A 20,312-nucleotide genomic window follows, 5' to 3' on the forward strand; every position below is an offset into this window, starting at 1 on the left:
GGCAGCTATAATGTAGTATTCTCTCACTTGGAAATAATCATTTCCATCAGAGAATAACACATCCAGCACATCAAGAAGATCCTGTCCTTGGCAAACTTAAGTTAGCATTAAGGTCGGGGTTAATGTTATCTCAAATATTAACTAGGTGTCATAGCCCGAAAGCCCGTGATGAGGAATATTTCTTATGCTAAAATGGCCAAAATGAGAGAAAGAAATTTAAATCATAAAGTGTTTGTGCATTAAAGAATTACATTACCCATGACATTGCTTCCTCTTGTTGCCCAGAAGGTTTGGTGAAGATGTTTTCTGAGAGCCAATCGGATCAGTGTAACAACAGCAGTCATCCCAGACTGAAAGAGATACGCGTTTACACATTTGGATCAACAGTACACACCTCTGTGCTCATGTCTATACCTCGAACTTTAATAAAACTCACTTACATTTATTTACTATGTGGATTTTCTCTTGGCCCATGAAACCAGTCATGCACTGGCCATTTGATGTTTCATATGAAACTATGTGGATGGGGCTGTGATGTGTGTGTCTGCCTCTGAGTAGCTCACCCCCTCCCGCCCCATCCGCAGTGCCTCGTCACCTTCGCTTGTCCAACAACAGAAGGATGCTCACACACCTTTGGGAATCCCAGCTGAAGTTGCTCACCTGAGTCACGCTTATGTTGTGTAATTCTATCTGGTCAAGTTAAGGCGGATGCAGCGATGCATTCGCTGACACCAGACATACACAGGGAGGATCAGCAGATCACTTTACAGGACTCTGGATGTCGAAGGATGAATAAAACTCTGGGGAGCTGTTTTGCAGCGAGGTTTCAGGACAAGCCGGTGGCTGCCTGTCTGTATCTGTTTCACTGTAAGCCCATCCTGCCCGTCCTGAGCTGCATCTGGCAAGTCGTGGAGTGGATCCCAGCCAGAAGCCATCAAAGCCACTGCATAAATGGATCAGGATCCTCTCCTCCCCGCCGTGTTGCGTGAGCGGCCTGGTGGGCAGCAATCTCTGCACCCACCCACCACCACAACCCAACGCCCATGTGCTTGGGCCTCCGTGCCAAGTCTCAGCGCCAGGCCTCATCACCGGCCCAGCTGGCATGACCCCGATCAGCTTGATTTGCTATAATCATCTCAGGTCATCTCATTCACAGTGGGAGCAAAGCGAACGCCCTTCAGCTCTTTAACTCAGACCAGACCAACTGGCTCCTTCTGGCTAAATCTCCACTGACTGACCGAGCAACTGGTTTTAACGTTATTATTTGACGAGGTAGAAAACGTCACACATTGAAGATGTCTTACCTCTTTTGTTTGGGTTTTTTTTTTTTAAATGACGTCGTATTTTCTAAACTGCTACTGGCCCGTCACCTAGTCCTGCTAGCTGTGTACAAGCCTGCCGAGTCTGACTCTCTGTCAAGCTGGGATGTCTGGGGCCTTGATGTGTGTGTGTGTGTGTGTGTGTCTGTTTCATCAAGGGAGGGATGGGCAGAGAGTTACAGAGGTTAATGGTAAATCAGCCAAACCAAAGTCACACACTCACCTACCACACATTACCCCCCTCCCACCCACCTCCTCCCTGTCATCCACCCAGTCCCCCCCTCCCCTTCACCGCTGCAGTCATGTCCCGGCTGCTCGCCGCTCAGTCCCAGCCGTTGTCCTTGATCATGTGGGCCAGCTCAATGATGAACTTGCCCTCTTTATACTTCTGACTGCTCTCAAACGCGTGCTCCTGGAGGGTGTGGCAGAGGACAGGGGAGACAGGATTTAATGCACAGGACAGATGGACAGAGAATGACATGTTTACATATTTAACAGAGAGTAAGATAGCGAAGGAAAACTGTTCAGTCTTTTCAGCTGAATGAAAATCCTTGACTCAATCCTGGCCTGTGTCTGTATGAAGCAGTTATATAACCATCAGTCAGTAAACTACAGAGGAGGCTGCCGAAGCAGACCGGATCATACCTTATATTGGCAGGAATGTGTCTCTAACCGCTGCTTATTCTCTAACTGACTGCCAGACTCAAAGGGCCACAGGTTTGAGCCATGCAACAGCCAACACTGAGGTAGAGTTTGCTTTAATTTTGCAGGCTGTAACATGCATTTCTACTGTTAGGTGTGTAATCCAAAATTCCTGTGGAAAATATGAATGGGATTTATAAGAAACACCGGAGCCAAAGTCTGAGCTACACTGAAGCTTATTAACTGCAGCTCCGATAAGTAAAACACATCAAGAAGCACCATAATTGTAAATGTTCACAATTTATGTCCATATGCTGACTACAAAATGGAAATTATTAATAGCCAACAGCCTCTGAGATACTGTAAACATGAAGTAGCTGATAATTAAGTAGTAAAATTAAAACTCATGATGCCAGATGACAACTACACAGGAAAAACGTGTAGACTGTTTCTCTAATAAACTATACTGATTTATCATCTGATTATCATGCTGTACTAAAGCATTAACATCAACAGCTAAGTACTATTAATGTAAGCAGGGAGCATGCTAACATTATCCACCAGCTCAGGTCAGGTTAATGTATTTATATAAAAGCAACACTGCGTTCATATACGGCCTTAAAAAGAAGCCATCTGTTAACTGAACAGGCCCCGTCTTTGTCAACAGCTTTATTTTAGTTTAGTTTTTCAACATTGATTGGATTGAATAGTGTTACTTCTCTTTCCAGCTTTCAGGGTTCAGTTGTACCTTGTTTTGTCTCCGGCTGTTTTGGTCCAGAGCTGCAGAGGCACGTTATCAGATTTCAGTAGGTCAAGCCTCTCGATAAAACTTTGACGACTGCAGAAAATCAACACTGCTACAGCTGATATTATTGGCAGCCCTCCATTAAGTCCTATCTAGTGTCTTTGAGCTTGTGCATGCATGTGACCTCTGTTTTCTCTGCCTTGTGGGGTCCTGACAGGAATAGAAACTACTCAGAAAAGAAGCTTCTTTTAAAGCTGCTCTACCAGGTGTTTACCAGGCATCATAAGGAAAACAGTTATTTTTAGGCTGAAGGTTAAACAATCAGGTACAGGGACTGACACGAAGCCGTGAACATTACGGTTAGAGGTTAGGCAAAGAGTGCTGGTCAATGGAGCCTTCTCAGAAGACAAACAATAAAGGATACTGTGTGCATGCATGTGTGTGTGAGTTAACCCTTTGACGGTCACGTGTGGTGTAAACTCTCACCTCCACACTGACGGGTTTCACCAGTGACAGCTGAACATGCTCAGCTCTGCTGACACATGTGCCTATCATGTTTGGTTCACCCTGACATGGGACCTAAAATGCTATCTGTACTAAATACATACTGTACAGATATTTTACTGCATCACAGATTTTAAGAGACAGTGACTGAATATGTTGCTTCAATATTACCCAAAGCTCCACAGTGAGGCTACTGTCTATCACGTAACATACGTAAGTTCAAATATCCATATTACAAGTTAAAAATAAAGTAAGTTAAGATTTAGATTTCTGCTTTTTGGGTCCAACTCTTTCGGAGAAGTCTATTAATTATTTCAGCCCACAGTTTTACCACTGCACTGACCCTGAGAGAAGAGGGGGTCCAAGCATAATCAGGGTGTAAATAAAATTAGAGTGTGCTATAATAGCAGCCTCCAAGTTTATCATGCTCTAACCTTGGATGCAGTTTGTGAGTTGTGCATCAAATCATGGGTTTGAGCATCAAGGACACTCACATATTTCCAGCCCAGGGTCGTCTTGCAGTTCTCACAGTAGATATCTGCTACAGCATGCAGGCCTGTGAGCAGAACTCTCTCCTCTGCAGGGCCACACCCAACGTTCACCCTGAGGAAAGGAAATTCAGCGTGTGGGAGGCAGACACAAGCGGAGACAGAGAGTGAGAAAAGTTAAAAAATAGTGGTGTGAAAGTGGCTCAAGTTGCTCAGTTGCATGTACTAAATGATGTACTCGGAGTGAGTCACTGCCTCCCCCACTCACACAGCGCATACTGATGGGGCACCAGGCCACAGGCACCAGGAGCATAGATTCAAACAGCCTAATTTTCACACTCAATTCAGCTGACAATGACAACGCTCCAAGGCATAAGCGGCTTCTGTCTACGCAGGGTCTAAAACAAAACTATTTAAAACTATGTGGAGGAACATGCAACACCTGCGCATGTTGCATCACTTGACTTGAAATGCAGCAAGAGAAGTTTGGCGTATTTAGACAGATACTCACACTGAGTTGAACAGGTAGGCTCTGCCCTGGCTGCCCTGGAACGACTGCAGAGACAAGATGACACCAAGATGAAAAGGCTGCAACAAGAATCTACCTGTTTATACAGTGTAATTACTCTATAATGCATCAATCACATAGCAACCCTTATTTGGAGTCCTTATAAAAATACCCACAGTATTTTAATATCTACTTTAAATTGGTGCATGCTATCCCATAAATAGCCAGAATGCACCCAGTAACATCCCCGTTGACTTACATAGAAGTAGCTTTACACCTAGCAATGCCTTCAGTCGCCACAACACGAAAGCTGCCATTGTTGAGATATAGTAACCTGGTTTATTTAGAGCAGCTGTTTTATGACTGGCAGAACCACTTTGTGTGCAGGTGTGTGTGTTTCCATAATCGCATGTGGAAAAAGTGATACTGCATTCATAATCCAATTCACTAACCAGCTTATAACATAATCCATCAATGGACAACAGTGTATTCAGCCTGATGTTTATTCTTTATTATTCCTTATCCTTTGTTTTTAATCTTGAAGGCATCACATTTTAATTGCTGTTCATCCTCATAAATGATATCCTGTCACCTGTAACTGCTGTTGCCGGTTACCTTGGAGATGAGCTCGTCGTGGTTGGCCAGGTGAGCTCGGCAGTGGATGCAACTGTAGGTTCGATGGCAGCTCGGCAGGTACGCCTGAAAGGTCTTGGAGCGTGTCATTCTGACCATGGGCGGTGTTGGCGGGCGGTGCAAAAAGGGACTGCCAGCCCAGGTCGGCTCACAAGGGAAGCACCGCAACACACAGGTGAGGGCCGTGGTGGGCGGTGGGTCGGGAGGCGAACACCTGAGCACAGACAGGGTAAAAACAGCAGCTAATGGTCACACGGTTGAGTGGCAGCTGCTTCCTTGAATTGATCTTGGAAACCGAGCAACAGGTGCATAATTGCTGATGGGATTACAGTCTGCCTTGTGGGTTTAGAGAATTTTCCAACCTGCTTGCATCTGTGAAACTCCTAAAACCTAAAAAAAACACTGGGAGATGAGACATCATGCATGATTAATGAGCCTGTGTGCCAGACTGAATCACTAAATTTCATATTTGCAGGCTAAAAACACTGAGGTTGTTTAGTGTAGGAGATTCATTCAAATGTGGTCTCCACCACATAAGGAACCACAAACAGAGCTACTAAGTGATCAGAAGTTATTATCAGTCTGAGAAATCATAGAAAAAAAACGAAACTAAATTTGTTGTAGGATAAAGTAGTAGTCTGTCATTAGTTACACTGACAGATTACTGTCAGTTCTCTACGTGTGATCAACCCATTGTGACTACCGTTGAAACGGACCTTTTTAGGCAGCAGTGCTGGCTCACATTCTGTGTTTAAGTCTATGAGGCTGGAGGGATAAGCTGCTTAGCCTAGCACAACTGTGAGGATCGTGCTATGCTCTCTCCATGATATCCAAATAGACTGAGCCCTTAAAATACTTCTGCAGGGATGGCCTAGTGACTGAGAAGATTAGCAGGCTGGCCTGGGAACCCGTCCCAGAGGCTCAGGGCCACGAGGACAGGAGCATGTTTTAACTAACTGTGCAGGATAAACTAAATGGGTTGAGGACTGTGCTCTCTGCCTCATGGTGCAGTTACAATCTTTCTGGCTTTATTGCTAAACACACAATAATTTGCGCTGAAGCTGCACTGTTGCAAACACAAACTCGTATCCCAAAGTTAAAGAGTCTCAATAAAACTACTTCACAGAAAACCTTCTAACTAAATCACATGAATATTCAGTAGATTACCAAGTTACTAAAGTTACTACTGTTTAACTTTACTTAGTTTTTATGAGCAGTGTTATACACTAACTGTCACAATATGTTGTTCCATTCTGGCTCCTTGCTCTTGTTTGTCTCCACTGAACCATCTGGAAAAACTAATAAAATACTGAATGGGAGTCGGAGCAAGCAACACGGAGAGGCAGGAGAAGAGGGAGAGAGAGAGACAGAGAGAGAGAGGGGCCTCTTTACATTACTGCTCTGCAATATGATTGTTTTTAGTGTCACATCAAGGCTCCAGTGCTAATAGGAAGGACAAGAGGATATAAATAAATAAGGCAGTGAGACGTGCCCTTGTTTTCTCTCCTCTGACTCAATGCCAGTGGCGTAGGACTGGGGCACAAAGACACACTCAGTACAGTTGTCAGAGCTGACCCCTGACACACACACACACACACACACACACACACACACACACACACACACACACACACACACACACACACACACACACTGTGATATTTAACCCAAAGCATAATTTATCCTCATGGTCCTCAGGACCGAGGACCAGAAGAAGTTTATGTAGCATCCAGTCCTCTGACATTTGTTCAACTTATCGCTTACTGTCATTTAGGAATGGTCAGATTCCTGACTGACAGTACCAAATAAAAATATTTTAATTTGAACTGTTTAAGCCATTTTAAATAACTACCTTTCTCAACTGTGATTTGCTGCGTTCCTCCTAATTAAACAACTGAAACTAAATATATTTTAAATATATTTTATGTAACCTAGACAAATAGGAATCAACCTTGAGCTTTAGGAAAACGTGGATGACATTTTTCGTTTATAAATTCAGCAATTCATCAGTTGATGTGAAAACAATGTTGACTGTGAGCCATATAGATAACATTACATTTGCAGCCTGATTAAATCTTGGTGATTATTCTTAGATACTGTAGGTAATCTAGCAATGTAAGCTTCAAACTTAAGCTTCAAATTTAATTACATTAAATGTAAGCTACTTCTTTTAAGCCTCTACTGCTGCATTTGCCACAAATCACTCAGGCTAAAGGTGCCAGCTAAATGCAATGTACTGTAAGGACACGCACCTGCCCAGATGTCACACACTAGATGTGCACGCAAACTATTTTGCTGTCCGCATGTTAACGTTGTGCATCTCATGACGCACTAATGTGTTTTTAATGTACCAACATTCAACAGCAGTGCTGGATTATAGCTCTGCACGTGTTGCGTATCTTCTCATCAGACATACATAATCCATTTGATGTGTATCATCTGTGGTCAGTGAGCGGAGAATGACTTGTTTACAGCCCTAACAGCGCCCCAGTGACTGTCAGTGGCTTTAGATGAAAACGGATATATCTAAGTAATAGTCATTGGTCAATGATTAAGCATTAGGAACAAGACATTTAGGAGAGGTACATGCGTCAGTCTGTAAATGCGTTTAAGGCAGCGCCATTTGACATTTTCTAACAATTTCCATCAGCTTCCAAGAACAAGGCAACACTCATCTTTGTGGGTGGAGATTCTTGAACATCATTTTGCAAGACAGTATTGTCTGTGGGAACAAGGATGCTGACTCGTTGTAAATGCTGACGCCAAGAGTCAATCTTTGCACTAACAAAACCTCTGACAGAATAACAAATTGCATAAATGATCAGATGACTACAGACCTTATCCCAAAGATCCAGACAGACTCCAACAGCAGAAAATTTGATCAAACCTGACACGTCAGGGCGAAGACTGTCTACATATCCCCAGTGTGTGTCTTTGGTGTTTGCACATCTTTTATCAGTTTATCTTTCAGTGTGCCTGCCTGTGTCTGCTCATCATCAGTCTCTATGACTCTCAGCATGTTTTGTATGTTTAGTTCTCTGCTGTCACTCTGTCTATTCATCAGTCCTGCTGCGGGGTTGTTTGAGGTCACCAAGCTCTCCATTCTGGTCATTTCTGGGTGTCATTACAAAAGGCAACACGCCAAAAGGGCCCTTGTGTCCGAACAAAAAAACCTTTGTTATGTAACTCACTGATGCTGCCGCTGCTGACGCTGTTTCTGACAATGGACGGACAGGAGAAAAACAGAGGAAGAGAAAAGAAAATATGATAGTCTGTCAGGGGCAGGGGGGGTAGTTAAATGAAGAGAGAAAGGAAAAGGGAAGAAGCAGAGTGCGTCCCTTCAGTGGCTGAATGAGCTGTGTGTCCTACACTACCCACAAGGTGCACTGACTCAATTTCTGTACTTCATGTACTTTCATCCTCTTCTCCGGTCAGTGTAACAAACGGAGGAGAATGACATCACTCATTATAGTGGGAAAAAATACTCTCTGCCACCCCCCACCGCCATCAAATTTCACTGATGAGATGATCCTCCAGCATCCCAGGTGTGTGTTACTGTTGCTATGTTTTATTATCTCTACTTGCTTCTAATATTCTTCTGCTGATCCTGTACGATGAGAGTGATGCTCGTTCTCGGGTGCTCGTCATAAAAAAGACTTATGGAAAAATGATTTTATTTAGTTTCTTCGTTGTGATTTTAACGCACACATTCCTCTTTCATGAGTGTAAATTATTTCTCTATGTATGAAGACACAAAGTGCAGGCACAACAGAGGGTACACAACTTCTGTTTATGTATGCAAGTCCCGTATGCAAAGTATCATATGTCAAGGCCTGCAACTCTATGACCTCCGTGAACGGATATCAGCCCCTCACATGATGGTCAATACCTCCAGTGTGTGTGCTTGCATGCTCTGTGATGACAATAGATGCAGGGATGTGAGTTCATGAGGGTGTTTGTTCTTGTCTTTATGCACTTGGGTTGGCTTTATTTACCCCTATTTACCATTTCTACTTGCAGGTCTAACACATGCACATGTTGATGGGGTGGCAACGTCACATCACCTTGGTGTAACACATCAATAAACAAAAAAATAACTAACTAACTAAAACAAGGCTTACAGTATGTGTGTATGCGTTGTTATTTGGAGTAAATTAGGTTTCAGGCAGTGGCGCACTTTATCTGGGGCAGAACTTCAGCCTCCACACAGTGCACAGATGGTGGGGATGCCTCAGCTCAGCAATGCTGAAAACACACACACACACACACACACACACAAACGCAGACACACACACAGCACCACCACCCGCTGTGAAAAGCTTTAACATCTGCATTGACTTTGATAGATCAATGAGAATCGGGCGATTGCCGTCAGACTTTATGTACACATGAGCGCATTACATGATAACCCGCATTGATCCTCGCTGACGTGCGCCAGGCGCGTTCACGGGAACAGGGACTGTGTCGCATACGTGCAGGACTGCCACCAAAAACAGCAGGCATCCCAATAACGACCACTAGCCACTGTAGGCAAACTGAAGAGCAGCATTTAACATCCCATTCAAATGAGAGCTGCAGACGTGAAAAACAGTTCAGTGACAATGATCTAATGTATGTTGTCAGGATGCAAAACCACAAATGTGTGTTATTATGGTACTATTAACGCACATAGGCCGATGTGCAGTCTATGCTAAAAGTTGGCTCGATTAGAAAGTACTAGATAAACTGTGCATAGGCTTCACAGAGCCACATAAAAACAATGCGTAACACCAAATGCAGCACTGTGGAAAAATAACGCAGAGGGAATAATTTTACCTTTGAAAGGAAGAAAAAAACGACTCTCCAGGTAGCCCAGTAAACGTCCCACCTCCTCGTTTTCCTCGTGGCAGTACCAACCCTAAAACCCCTTTTTTGCAATCCTTCCCAAGCAAATGAGCTCCTCTCCGTCCTGCAGAGACGCAATGTTTTGACGCGCAACGATGCCCAGCAGAGTTTAGAGGAGGCAGGGAGAGAGTGGAGAAACAGCCAGCCGGAGCGAGAGCGTTCACCCGTTACTACTTCCGTGTTCGCCAAAACAAAAGCTTATTTTAATAAAAGGGGCACATTCTTGTCTCTGCAGGGTCCCGTTAATGTGTATATTTTAGACATTTGTTCATGTGATTATGAACAAAAGTTACTTGTAGTATTACAATAAACAAGCATGTGCGTAGATAATCTAGTCAAAACGTCGTTTTGCTCAGTACAATTACAGTTGACGGACCAGTTTGAGTATTAAATGTCTTACATGTCCTATGACGTGGATAATTCCCCGATGGTTGCTAACCATGACATCACTGCTTCTTTATAAGGTGGTTGGATCATTTAACTTTGTTAATTTACTGCATTCATAAAGTTGTGCCGCTCAGGACGACGTGAACCATCTTGACCCGCATCTTTGACCAAACACTGGCCGTTGACTTAATGAATGTATGACAGCTGCGTCGGCCAATCAGCAACGCCGTAAACCACAGCAACACCTCGCTTATTGGTTGACAGTAATTACGAGTAACCAATCATCTCACTGGACTCTCATATTTACTGTCCTATCCAGGAAGTATTTTTGGGTGATGGTAGTTTGCAGTAAAGCTTGGAGCACCTTAGTGGTTCGTTAAAGGAGTCTAAAAAATTTATTTGTCGATCTTTTTCATGTAACAGATCATAAGCATCAATAACTTTTGAGCTACAGGTAAAACTTAAAACTTCTTTAATCCACCCAGTCTACAGCGCCACCTCCTGTTAGTCTGCAGGGGATTACTAAACATGTATCCACAGAAAATGGCAAGTTGTTGTCCAAAGTGGTCAATATCAGCATATTTTTACTATACACACACACACACACAACTCTTATATAACAATAATTAGAATTTCTATTGTTAAAAAAAATATTTGGGAGCCAAAGAGACAGGGCCCAGACACTAATCTGGGTATGTTAAACTATTCAAACACAACAGTTTAACAGATGTTCATTCAGCATGCAAACATAAAAGTATACTCAGAACAGCACAGTTCATGTAATCAAAATATACAGTATAGTATAATATAGAACAGTATATTCATCAAAGTAATATTTGTAACATGATTGGTAGATCACAGGCATTTCTTTTGTCAAACAATAAAGATTTTGGATGCACAAGTCTTATATTTCAACTACAACAAACACAATTAAACAGAATAGGAACAAACAATATACAGTACATTCTACCAGTTCTACATTCATCACTGCTCCTGTGCAGTCACAAGTGTGGATTAGACAATGTCAGCGGTAGGATCATCTTAATAATGTGTCCACATTCAAACTGCAACACTCACAACTGCTGTACTTAATACATTTTGGTTTCAAATAACAGCAAAATGCATCATGGCTTCAAATTGTGCTTTAAAGCCCACACATTTAAAATGTTCCAAAATATTCAGCGTTGATTACAATCACTTTAACACAGGTGAAAAAAATAGTAATAATTAAAGTAATAGTAATAAGTTCCTTAATTTTATCTATGGGGTTAATTTATGGATGATCTGCACCAGTGTCATTTCATTTTATTAAAAAAATCCAAAGACTAATCAACTACATATAAACATTTGACACAGCTATGCGACATACAACACATTGTTTAAAAAAAAACACATAAAAACTGTTTAGTCTTTATTGTGTAGCCCACAAGAAAATATGCCTGTGCTTAAACTCATGGTAAATATGTAGGTAGGAGCACTTCCTGCCTTGTGTACCTCTTTTTTTTACGTTGCACCCCGCACATATAAAAATATGTCTCAATTGATTAGATTATTGCATGGCCAAAATGCTCAAAATAGGCCTCTAAATGTCATAAAGCAGCTGGCAAACTAGCATTATTTCTGGCATTTTCACCAGGGCAACACTTCAACTATGAACCATTAATATGGCAAACTGTCATTTACTTGAAGGCTTTAAAAAAATCTAAGACAAAGTCTTTAATGAAGTGAAAGTTAAATATTTTTAAGTCAATGGTCATGAATCTACTGATATACAAGACTGATAAGATGTACAAGCACTATATTTCAATGGCCATTTTGTCCCATTTTTTAAAAATTGCGTGTTGATAAATAGCTCTGTAATACAAATAAAAATCTCATAATGTTGTGCGTGTGCGCGCAGGTGTCTATGTGTGCAGCAAGGGGCCACAGAACCTGCAGAAAACATATCTCTAGGTAATAGCAATATATAACAGGTACAGTATGTCATCTTTAAAAGATTTTATGTGATTGAACACACCGAAGGTTGTGTTACCAGTAGAACAACTTTCCTCAAGACCAGTGCAGGATGCAGCAGATCCCTATTCACTGTAAAGCAAAAAGTGAGAGTGGCTCTGCTGGAATGCATGCAGTGAAGGTGGGTCTGTTAGGATGGGGGTTGGGACGGGTGAGGGGTGGTGGGGTTGGAGGGGTTGGAGGGAGGCCGACGAGGTAGATTTTGGCAGGTCATTGGGGATTAGAAATGCTATTCCTATCCATGAAGTCCTTAAGCTTAGTGGGAAAATCTGTCATAACTCCAGTAGCTCCCAAGTCAAATGCCCTCTGGAAGTCCTCCTCGTCGTTCAGCACCCAAATGTACACCTGAAACCAGATGCAACACTTGAACAGTTAACAGGCATACAGCACACTAACACTAGGATTAAGAATGCTTTTGTACTCTTAATAGCAGTGTTTGAGACCACTCTGGCCTATTTTTGTAGGAACCTTGGACATTTCCCAGTCACAGCCCTTAACTACAGAATAACACTGCAACTACAACAAACAGCTCTCTGCGTGCAGACAGGCTCAGTATTGATATTTTCTTTCATGGAAGGAAGGGAAAGATAACACAGGTGAAGGGACTTAACCTCGACACAATTCTCTAAATCCACCTAGTGGCTCCAAAACTATGTACATGTCAACACTGGATACACTGTTGTATAAAACAGCCAGGGAGTGTAAGCAAACAGGTTTGCTCTGTACTATAATAATACTATAATGCATTGATTTAATGGACGAAAGGCCACTAGTCACTGGTGGTTTTACCTGTATTCCCCGGGCAGTTAGATGGTCAAACAAAGCTTTCCTCATCAGCAAGCTGCAAGAAAAAAATAAATACATATGAGTGGGGAGACAGTGCAGGTATTGCAAAAATACAGAAAATGTTGGTTACGTAACAGGTTGTGTATGATCACATGTATTAATTTGTAATGAAGAATTCTTCCAAATGTCCAAATTCCAATTATCACCAACACTAAAACGCAAACATGTTCAACAGAGATAAACACTAACCAGAAATCACAAATAAACAGAAAATACAATCAAAGTCAATGAAAACTGCCAAATTAGATTTAGCTGCTCTAAAATTTTAATTTAAAGAGGATAGAGGGTTTTTATATAGTCAAGAAAGGAGTGACTTACGTGTCTGCCAGCCAGGCGATGAATCGCTGAGTCCTAGTTAATTTGTTTGGATCTCTTAGTCTGCAAAACAAATCAAAATTATTTTAGAAAGCCACACGTGCTCAAAACAGTCACAAGTCACGAAATATTCTCAAATTTGAAGATTGGTAGGAAATTTTTCAAATAATTAATCAGCGCTCTTTTAGTTTTTGCAGCACTGAATGTTCGAAGTGCAAAATGTCCAGAGATCAACCACAGCTGGACAGAACACAACAGACTGCTGACACATTTCTGCACAGAAACAATCTCAGAGTGTTATGTATTAGGTAGTAATGTTATTAGTACACAATTAATACTGTAGAAGCTGTAAAATAAGTGTAATCAAGGATCCTAATCCTTAATGAATGTTCAGCAAAACATAATCTGCTCTATGACCTTGATCCTTATGATCCACTAACACGAGGGGTGCAAATGTTTATTGTAACGGATTAATTAGCGACTGAGATCATCGTTCAAACAACATCCTGGTCCAGTTAACAGAGACAGAAAGGAAAGCATAATGAAATATCTAACTTTTAAAGATTCACTACAATATTCTTATTGAGACACAATTAGGAGGAAAATAATATTCTACACATCTCAACACTGCTTAGCACAAAATCTACTCATTGAATTTTTTTTCCATTCTTTCAACACATCCCCTGGTCTCCCTCAGTATGTGAAGTTGTCTGATACAGTTGTGTTTTTAGTTAAAGAACCTCAGTCTCCTGGGAACATCCCTGTTCGAGGTTTGTCAGGCGCTTGATGTCATGATGTGTCTGACATGTGACCTTGCTGACCGTGCTTTTCTTTCCAAAGCTGATAGTGAGAGTAAAACATGGTAATGCCAATGTCAATTTAACCTCTTGAGGATTTTACAGAGCCATGTTCAGTCTTTTGTTTTCCAGACTCACAGCTGCCTGTAGCACCTTGTTCAGCGCTGTAACCTGAACATGTGGTGTTTATTCTTGGAGCTGAATTATAGTTTAGTCTTATGATCTACTTATACTTGCTCATATGGGAACTGTTTTGAAATAGGCTTGTATTCAATTCTACTTCAGTAAAACAGCCCTGAACCTCTGACCAACTGCTTTCATATGTACTTGTATATGTGCTGATACTGATCTCCTCAGGTGGAATGTAGAGTTTCTGCCGTATCTTCCTGATAAACTACTGTGGAACTGTAGAGGGAGTGTATGTAAATGTCTCCCCCCACCCGTCTTACACAAGAGTCACAGACACACCTCTTTGTGGTGGTTTAGTTTCTCTTTTTTGTCTGTGTTTGGTATTTTTTTGTCTTTGTATCTTTGTGTCTGTGCTCCCTTTTGAGGTTTCCTGACTTCCCAAACAGAGGTTCTGCTCCAGGGGCTCACTGTAATCCATTCATACTTTTTTAAAATGCATTCATTATCCAAACCACTTTTTGTCTTAAGGGTCACAGAAGGGCTGGAGCCTAACCGAGCTCTCATTGGGTGAGAGGCAGGGCACAACCTAGACCAGTCACCAGTTTATCACAGAACTCAAATGTAGAGAAAGACATTAACATTCACAATCTCATTCACATCTATGGGCAATTTAGAGTGACCAGTTAACTAACTAACCGCATGTCTTTAGATTGTGGGAGAAAGCTGGAGTACTTGAGAAGTCATTTCCATGTGTAGACTTACTTGGTGATAATGGAGGGCATGGGGATCTCCAGGAACTGCTCCTTGAGGGGAACAAAAGGCAGAAGGCCGGTGTAGAAGAGGCCTAAAAGTTGCAACACTCTGGGAAAGCTGAACAAAACTGGAATACGAGGGTTCTGCACAAAAATACAAAGCACAAGTGTTTATTTTATGGTGATTAATTATTAATTTTTGTTTTGTAATGATGTGAGTATGTACTTTCACAAGGACTCAATATTTTTTATACCTGATTTTGAGAAAGAAAACATTAATAAAAAGATAAAAGCTATGTTGAATGTTTAAATATCTCCATATATGTAATTTTATGAACATAGTATGACACTTGACCAATTTTTGACTGGCCTCCTATGGTTTAGTCTGTGTTTAAAATGCAATGGTATTAATGGTTCCCCACTGCCTAGGAAGCAAGCTGAAAATCAATTAAGTCACCCTTTAAAACCAGATGATTTATTTATTTTTTGTCACCAATGTGAACTACACATCCAACACTGTTACAGACTCAGTCGTTAGTGATTAAACAAATAAATTAAGAAATATCTAAAAATAAATCTCACATAAAAATACCTCTTTGTAACACTTCTTGACAATCTGGTTGCTAGCGTTGCCCCACACAGTCAGGTGCTCCCTGTCATACTTGATGACCAGCTCAGAGACCTGAAAGGATTAAAGATTATTACATTACATTATTACAGAAGCTCCATAAGATAAATGGTATTCAGGCGTGAAACAAGAACAGGAAACTCTGGTACTACTGCTTGTTGCTATCCATTTGTGATACTTGTACACACACACACACACACACACACACACACACACACACCTTCTTAATAAGAGTATCGTTGTTGATCTTGATGTCAATGTTGACAGGGGTATTGGGAAAAGCTTCAAAAACGTCCCTGAGGAGAGGGATGCGTTTGTCCTCTCCTCCTTCACAGAAACACTCTGTACAGACAAGGACAAGTTACACAAACACAGTCAACTGAACTGGCTGAACTGACACTGGAGCGTGTCAGCCCATGTGCACCTATCATGTCAACTGTGTAAACAGCTTCTATATTTCTTCTTGTGTCTGTCAAATAAATACACTCACTAGAATGTGTGAATTCTATATAATTGTAAATTCTGTTGCAGTTGAGGTGAACATTTTACTGGTGGCAATCTTTAAATCTAAACACAAAAACACAGCACTTGTGTATTTGCTCTAAACATACATCACACACACAGCTGGAAACTGATGTGCACACCAAATAACAAGGTTCCTGAGTTGACTCTCTAAACATTTGTAAACTCATGAATATCAGTCATGTGTATGTAATGCTCACCCCTCTGAAAGGTCACACCTAGCTTGCCGAGGTATGGAGGAAGCTCCTGCAAAGAGCACACAGCAGTCATTGGTTAACAAACATGATTTATGGCCTAGAGTCAAGTAAGTGCATGACAGGTCCAAAGGTGGCGTGATGAGTGACTGAGTGACTGAGTGATGATGACTGCGGGCGTTCACGTTAGTGACAACCTGGATAAAAGAGACGGGGCCCCAGCAATAACACGTCAGATATGAAGGGATCTTTTCTTCTGTGTTTTAAAAGCCCATATATTACTCAAACTGTAAGCCTAATCATCTCTATAATTATAGGTCACACATACTGGAGGTTAACTGTGTAAGGGTTTCTAGGGAAACCAGCAGAAAATAGAAAATTCTCAATAAGCAAAAAATTTGTCCACTTTGAGGTTTATTTTTAAATCAGGCAAAAGTTCATCATGTGACATAATCAGGAGACTTTGTCTGGACGTCACCTGATTAAGATTAATCAGGTGACGTCTAGACAACGATCTCTCTCTCTCTCTAAATGTTAATACAGACTAAAAAAATATACATATATAATAATTCCATGTTTTTGATAATAGTTGGATTTGACAAATTATGACAAATATTTTCCTTTTAGCAGCTGCAAATGTAAAATGAATAACAAAATATTTGAAAGTGGGAGATATTACAGAGCTGACACTCACAGAATAAGACATGTTGCAGATTTTGCCATCAATGCCCGAAGACCTTCTCAAGTTGGCATCGTGTGACACCACTACCTGCTCGTCTTTTGTCATGTGGCAGTCCAACTCCAGCATGTCGGTGCCGAGCTCCACAGCGCTGCATGAAATAAACCAAAGTAAAGTACATACACTGAATATATTTCTACATCTGGGAGACATAATTAACTTTTATGGCTAATCTCACAACTGTTGTCACTGAGGTCTATTAACCAACAGTGAAACTAAGAGGCAGAGTACAGACACATTTAATTGAACAGCATCTCATTCCACTCTACGATGATAAATCAATATATACAAATAATAGCTGTTGATCATTTACGGCTTTGACATAATTAATGATCCAAGGCATTGCTGTCTGTATGTTAAAGTGTAGGTAAGCAGACAGACAAAAAAAACAGACCATGGTCACACTACTGCACTCAGATGACAAACACTGCCCACAATCATATGTTCAAGCACCAGTGATATTTCACGCACACAACAGCTTTTTCAATGTGACTATGGTTATCACTCACTGTTTGAAAGCTGCCATGGTGTTTTCCAGGTTTTCACCTGCCCCTGTAATACAAAGAGTAGACACTAAGTTGGTGCAGTGTTTTCTTCTTATTTGACCTACATGAGACAACTGGAACGTTGGCCTCTCTGCATGAAAGGCTAAACAGAGACGCTAGGGATATACTGAGAGTCCTGTGCTGTCTTTATTGCTATGCTGTTATCCTGCATTCTTTTCAGATAGCTAATTATTATGTTGCCTGACAAAAGCAGAGTAAAAACCAAAACCATATAAAATACATTATTTTACATCCTAACCAGAGGTAGGTTAGTAGGTAAAGTAGCTAAACACTGAACAAGCAATTAGCTCACATTCAGACTTCAAAATAACACAATTTCACATTATCACTTACCACATATTCATTGTCTGAATTAGGTCAAAACTGTCCATGTATGATAATTATGGTAAAAACGATATTAAATTGAAGCCATTAACATCAAAAAGGGCCAAAAGGTGTATGTTAACTATTAACAAATGAATTCCAAATCAGTGAGCACGGTGATGACCTATCATGAGCTTTAAGAAAGAAAATAATTAACACCGATATATACTGAAATCAAAATACGTGACAACTGTTTTACCTCCACGATGGGAAATATGTTTGCTGATGAAGGTCTCTCGCTTTCTCCGGTGCAAAAGAGTTGGACATTTCAACAGCAGGGCAGAGGTGAGCACGTAGCCCGTTATCGTTGACAAGACATATACAGCAGCACACATGTTCTATCAGTCTTCTGCTGCAAAAAGGAAGAAATAAAACACAACCCTGTTAACTATATCTATGTATCTCTATGCATGTGAAATGCTGAACTGAAGTAAAAGAAAAAAAAACTTGCAGGAACACTGAGAGCTGCTAATTATGCTCAAGTCTTTTCATATTGATTAATTACTGAGTAAAACGTTATTAATGATTTTACCAGCTTTACCGATCTTTTGGCAGATACGTCAGAAAATAGTAAAAATCCCCATCATGTCCATTTTGACAAATTCAAACAGCATTTTTGCTCAAGAAAATGACGTAACAATGAAGCAATTATTAATTGATTCATTTATTTCAGTTTAATCAACTGACCACTTAAACTCTGCCACAATCCTTATTTCTAATTTCAGTTAGGGACAAAGATAACAATGGATAAATGCAATCATTCATATCATCTTTGCATGTGAAAACCCATTCACAGCAAATGTTTAGCATTAATATTTCCCCAATTATGAAAGAGTTGTAGTAAATAGTATGTACAATCAAGTACCTTTGCACTAAATAAATCATCAATAAGCTCCATGAGCGACATAGGATGCACACTGAGGCTACAGTATGTAGATTTTATATTTTATATTTATATTTTCAACAAATACTGAATACTTTTGCACAACCCTGATGCACCAGGAATGGGTGACAACAATTACCTGCAAGTTACTGTGTCTATTCATTCATTCACTGTGGAACATTTTGAGATGCGAGATGTAGAGACAATTTATATTTAGACAATATTTCAGAAAACATTAAGGACACCTTTTCTCCCTAACAAGACATTTAGTGCAACAGAAAATCACGTCGAACTAGCTAAATGAGGCTAACGTTAGCTGAGCTTGGTTCGAGCCCACAACATGAACTCTTACCTTGGTCATCAAAATGTTTAACAGCTTGATCTTCGTTGTTTTTTGGCCTTGGCTAACCGATGAAGTTCCAGTCTGACTTAATTCGCGCCCGGGACCCTGCAGATAAAGTAAGGTATGTGAGAAGTGAAGATAATGTGATGAAGTGGCCTCTCTGCCACAGCTCCACTGAGCTCCGCTGCACAGCTGTCTCTGGACACAACCGGCTGCTGTCAGCTGTTTGCGCATGCGCCACCACAAACGCTCACCTATGACACCAACAGCCACAACAATGGTACTTCCGTCCGGATATTTCAGAATAAAAGCAGGAAATAGACACACCATGACACATAATTGTTGGAACTGTATCCAACTGGAAAAAAAAAAAAAATCTAGAGATGCACAGGCTTTGATAATTTGTACAAATGATAGATCAAATTTATTTATCAGGCCAATAAGTAAAATACGCATTACACACCATGCACATCGGTAGTAGAAAGTAAGTAGTAAGTAATAATATTCCAAAAATACCACATTTCATTCAGGGAGACGATTCTGCAGATCCATTAGGCTACCTTAGATATTTTAGGTATTTTAAACGTATATTGGCTTTAAGTTACTTTCGACTGGTGCTCCTAAATGAGTGCTTCTACTTTTTATTTTAGGTCTATTTTGATGTTAATACTTGAATTTCTGGATAAGTTGAGCTTTGAAGTATTTTCACAGACCGTGCTACTTTTACTTAGGTACTTAAGAAAAGTAAATGAGTACTTGTTCCACCACATATGGTAACCTGCAAATTTAAAGTATAGTTATTCTTAGTGCAACTTCAATTTAGCTTAAACTAAATATGTACAGCCTAGGTACTATCATTATGCATAATTTCGCTAAAGTTAGACTAGTTTATATTTTAACATTTGATTTGAGGACAGAGTGCAGGCCAGCAAATGTATTTTTACATTTTACAAGCTTAGTCTAAAGGGGACGGCGTCTTTCTATTGTAAAGTGAGATGGTAACTGATGTAGTCCACCAGATGTCGCTAAAATGCAGCTGTGTCAATGGCAAACAGGCTGAGAGTTAAAATGTGCATACAAGCAACATGTGATCTGGCTAACAGGGAACTAGG

General features: G+C 40.7%; 2 protein-coding genes across 4 annotated transcripts; both read right to left on the reverse strand.

Annotated features, from left to right (window-relative positions):
- Nucleotides 1-1,584: 1,584 nt before the first annotated feature.
- Nucleotides 1,585-9,840, reverse strand: LOC113147791 (protein yippee-like 2). 2 transcript variants are annotated; one of them, XM_026339022.1, is made up of 5 exons: nucleotides 9,655-9,840; nucleotides 4,822-5,053; nucleotides 4,210-4,253; nucleotides 3,645-3,813; nucleotides 1,585-1,731 (listed from the first exon to the last, which is right to left on the reverse strand). In XM_026339022.1, the coding sequence occupies exons 2-5, from the start codon at nucleotides 4,936-4,938 to the stop codon at nucleotides 1,642-1,644; spliced, it is 420 nt and encodes a 139-aa protein (XP_026194807.1). In that variant the 5' UTR covers nucleotides 4,939-5,053; nucleotides 9,655-9,840; the 3' UTR covers nucleotides 1,585-1,641. The 2 variants fall into 2 exon arrangements, with proteins under 2 accessions (XP_026194807.1, XP_026194815.1); XM_026339030.1 differs by having other exon boundaries at nucleotides 3,705-3,813; nucleotides 9,655-9,832.
- A 725-nt stretch (nucleotides 9,841-10,565) lies between these two features.
- gdpd1 (glycerophosphodiester phosphodiesterase domain containing 1) lies at nucleotides 10,566-19,409 on the reverse strand. 2 transcript variants are annotated; one of them, XM_026341492.1, is made up of 11 exons: nucleotides 19,210-19,409; nucleotides 18,174-18,323; nucleotides 17,555-17,597; nucleotides 17,001-17,136; nucleotides 16,313-16,358; nucleotides 15,811-15,932; nucleotides 15,555-15,644; nucleotides 14,973-15,106; nucleotides 13,288-13,347; nucleotides 12,913-12,964; nucleotides 10,566-12,468 (listed from the first exon to the last, which is right to left on the reverse strand). In XM_026341492.1, the coding sequence occupies exons 2-11, from the start codon at nucleotides 18,307-18,309 to the stop codon at nucleotides 12,334-12,336; spliced, it is 954 nt and encodes a 317-aa protein (XP_026197277.1). In that variant the 5' UTR covers nucleotides 18,310-18,323; nucleotides 19,210-19,409; the 3' UTR covers nucleotides 10,566-12,333. The 2 variants fall into 2 exon arrangements, with proteins under 2 accessions (XP_026197277.1, XP_026197269.1); XM_026341484.1 differs by having other exon boundaries at nucleotides 18,174-18,326.
- Between the last annotated feature and the right edge of the window lie 903 nt (nucleotides 19,410-20,312).

The sequence above is a fragment of the Anabas testudineus genome, chromosome 13, assembly GCF_900324465.2.
Source record: "Anabas testudineus chromosome 13, fAnaTes1.2, whole genome shotgun sequence".
NCBI classification, from domain to species: domain Eukaryota; kingdom Metazoa; phylum Chordata; class Actinopteri; order Anabantiformes; family Anabantidae; genus Anabas; species Anabas testudineus.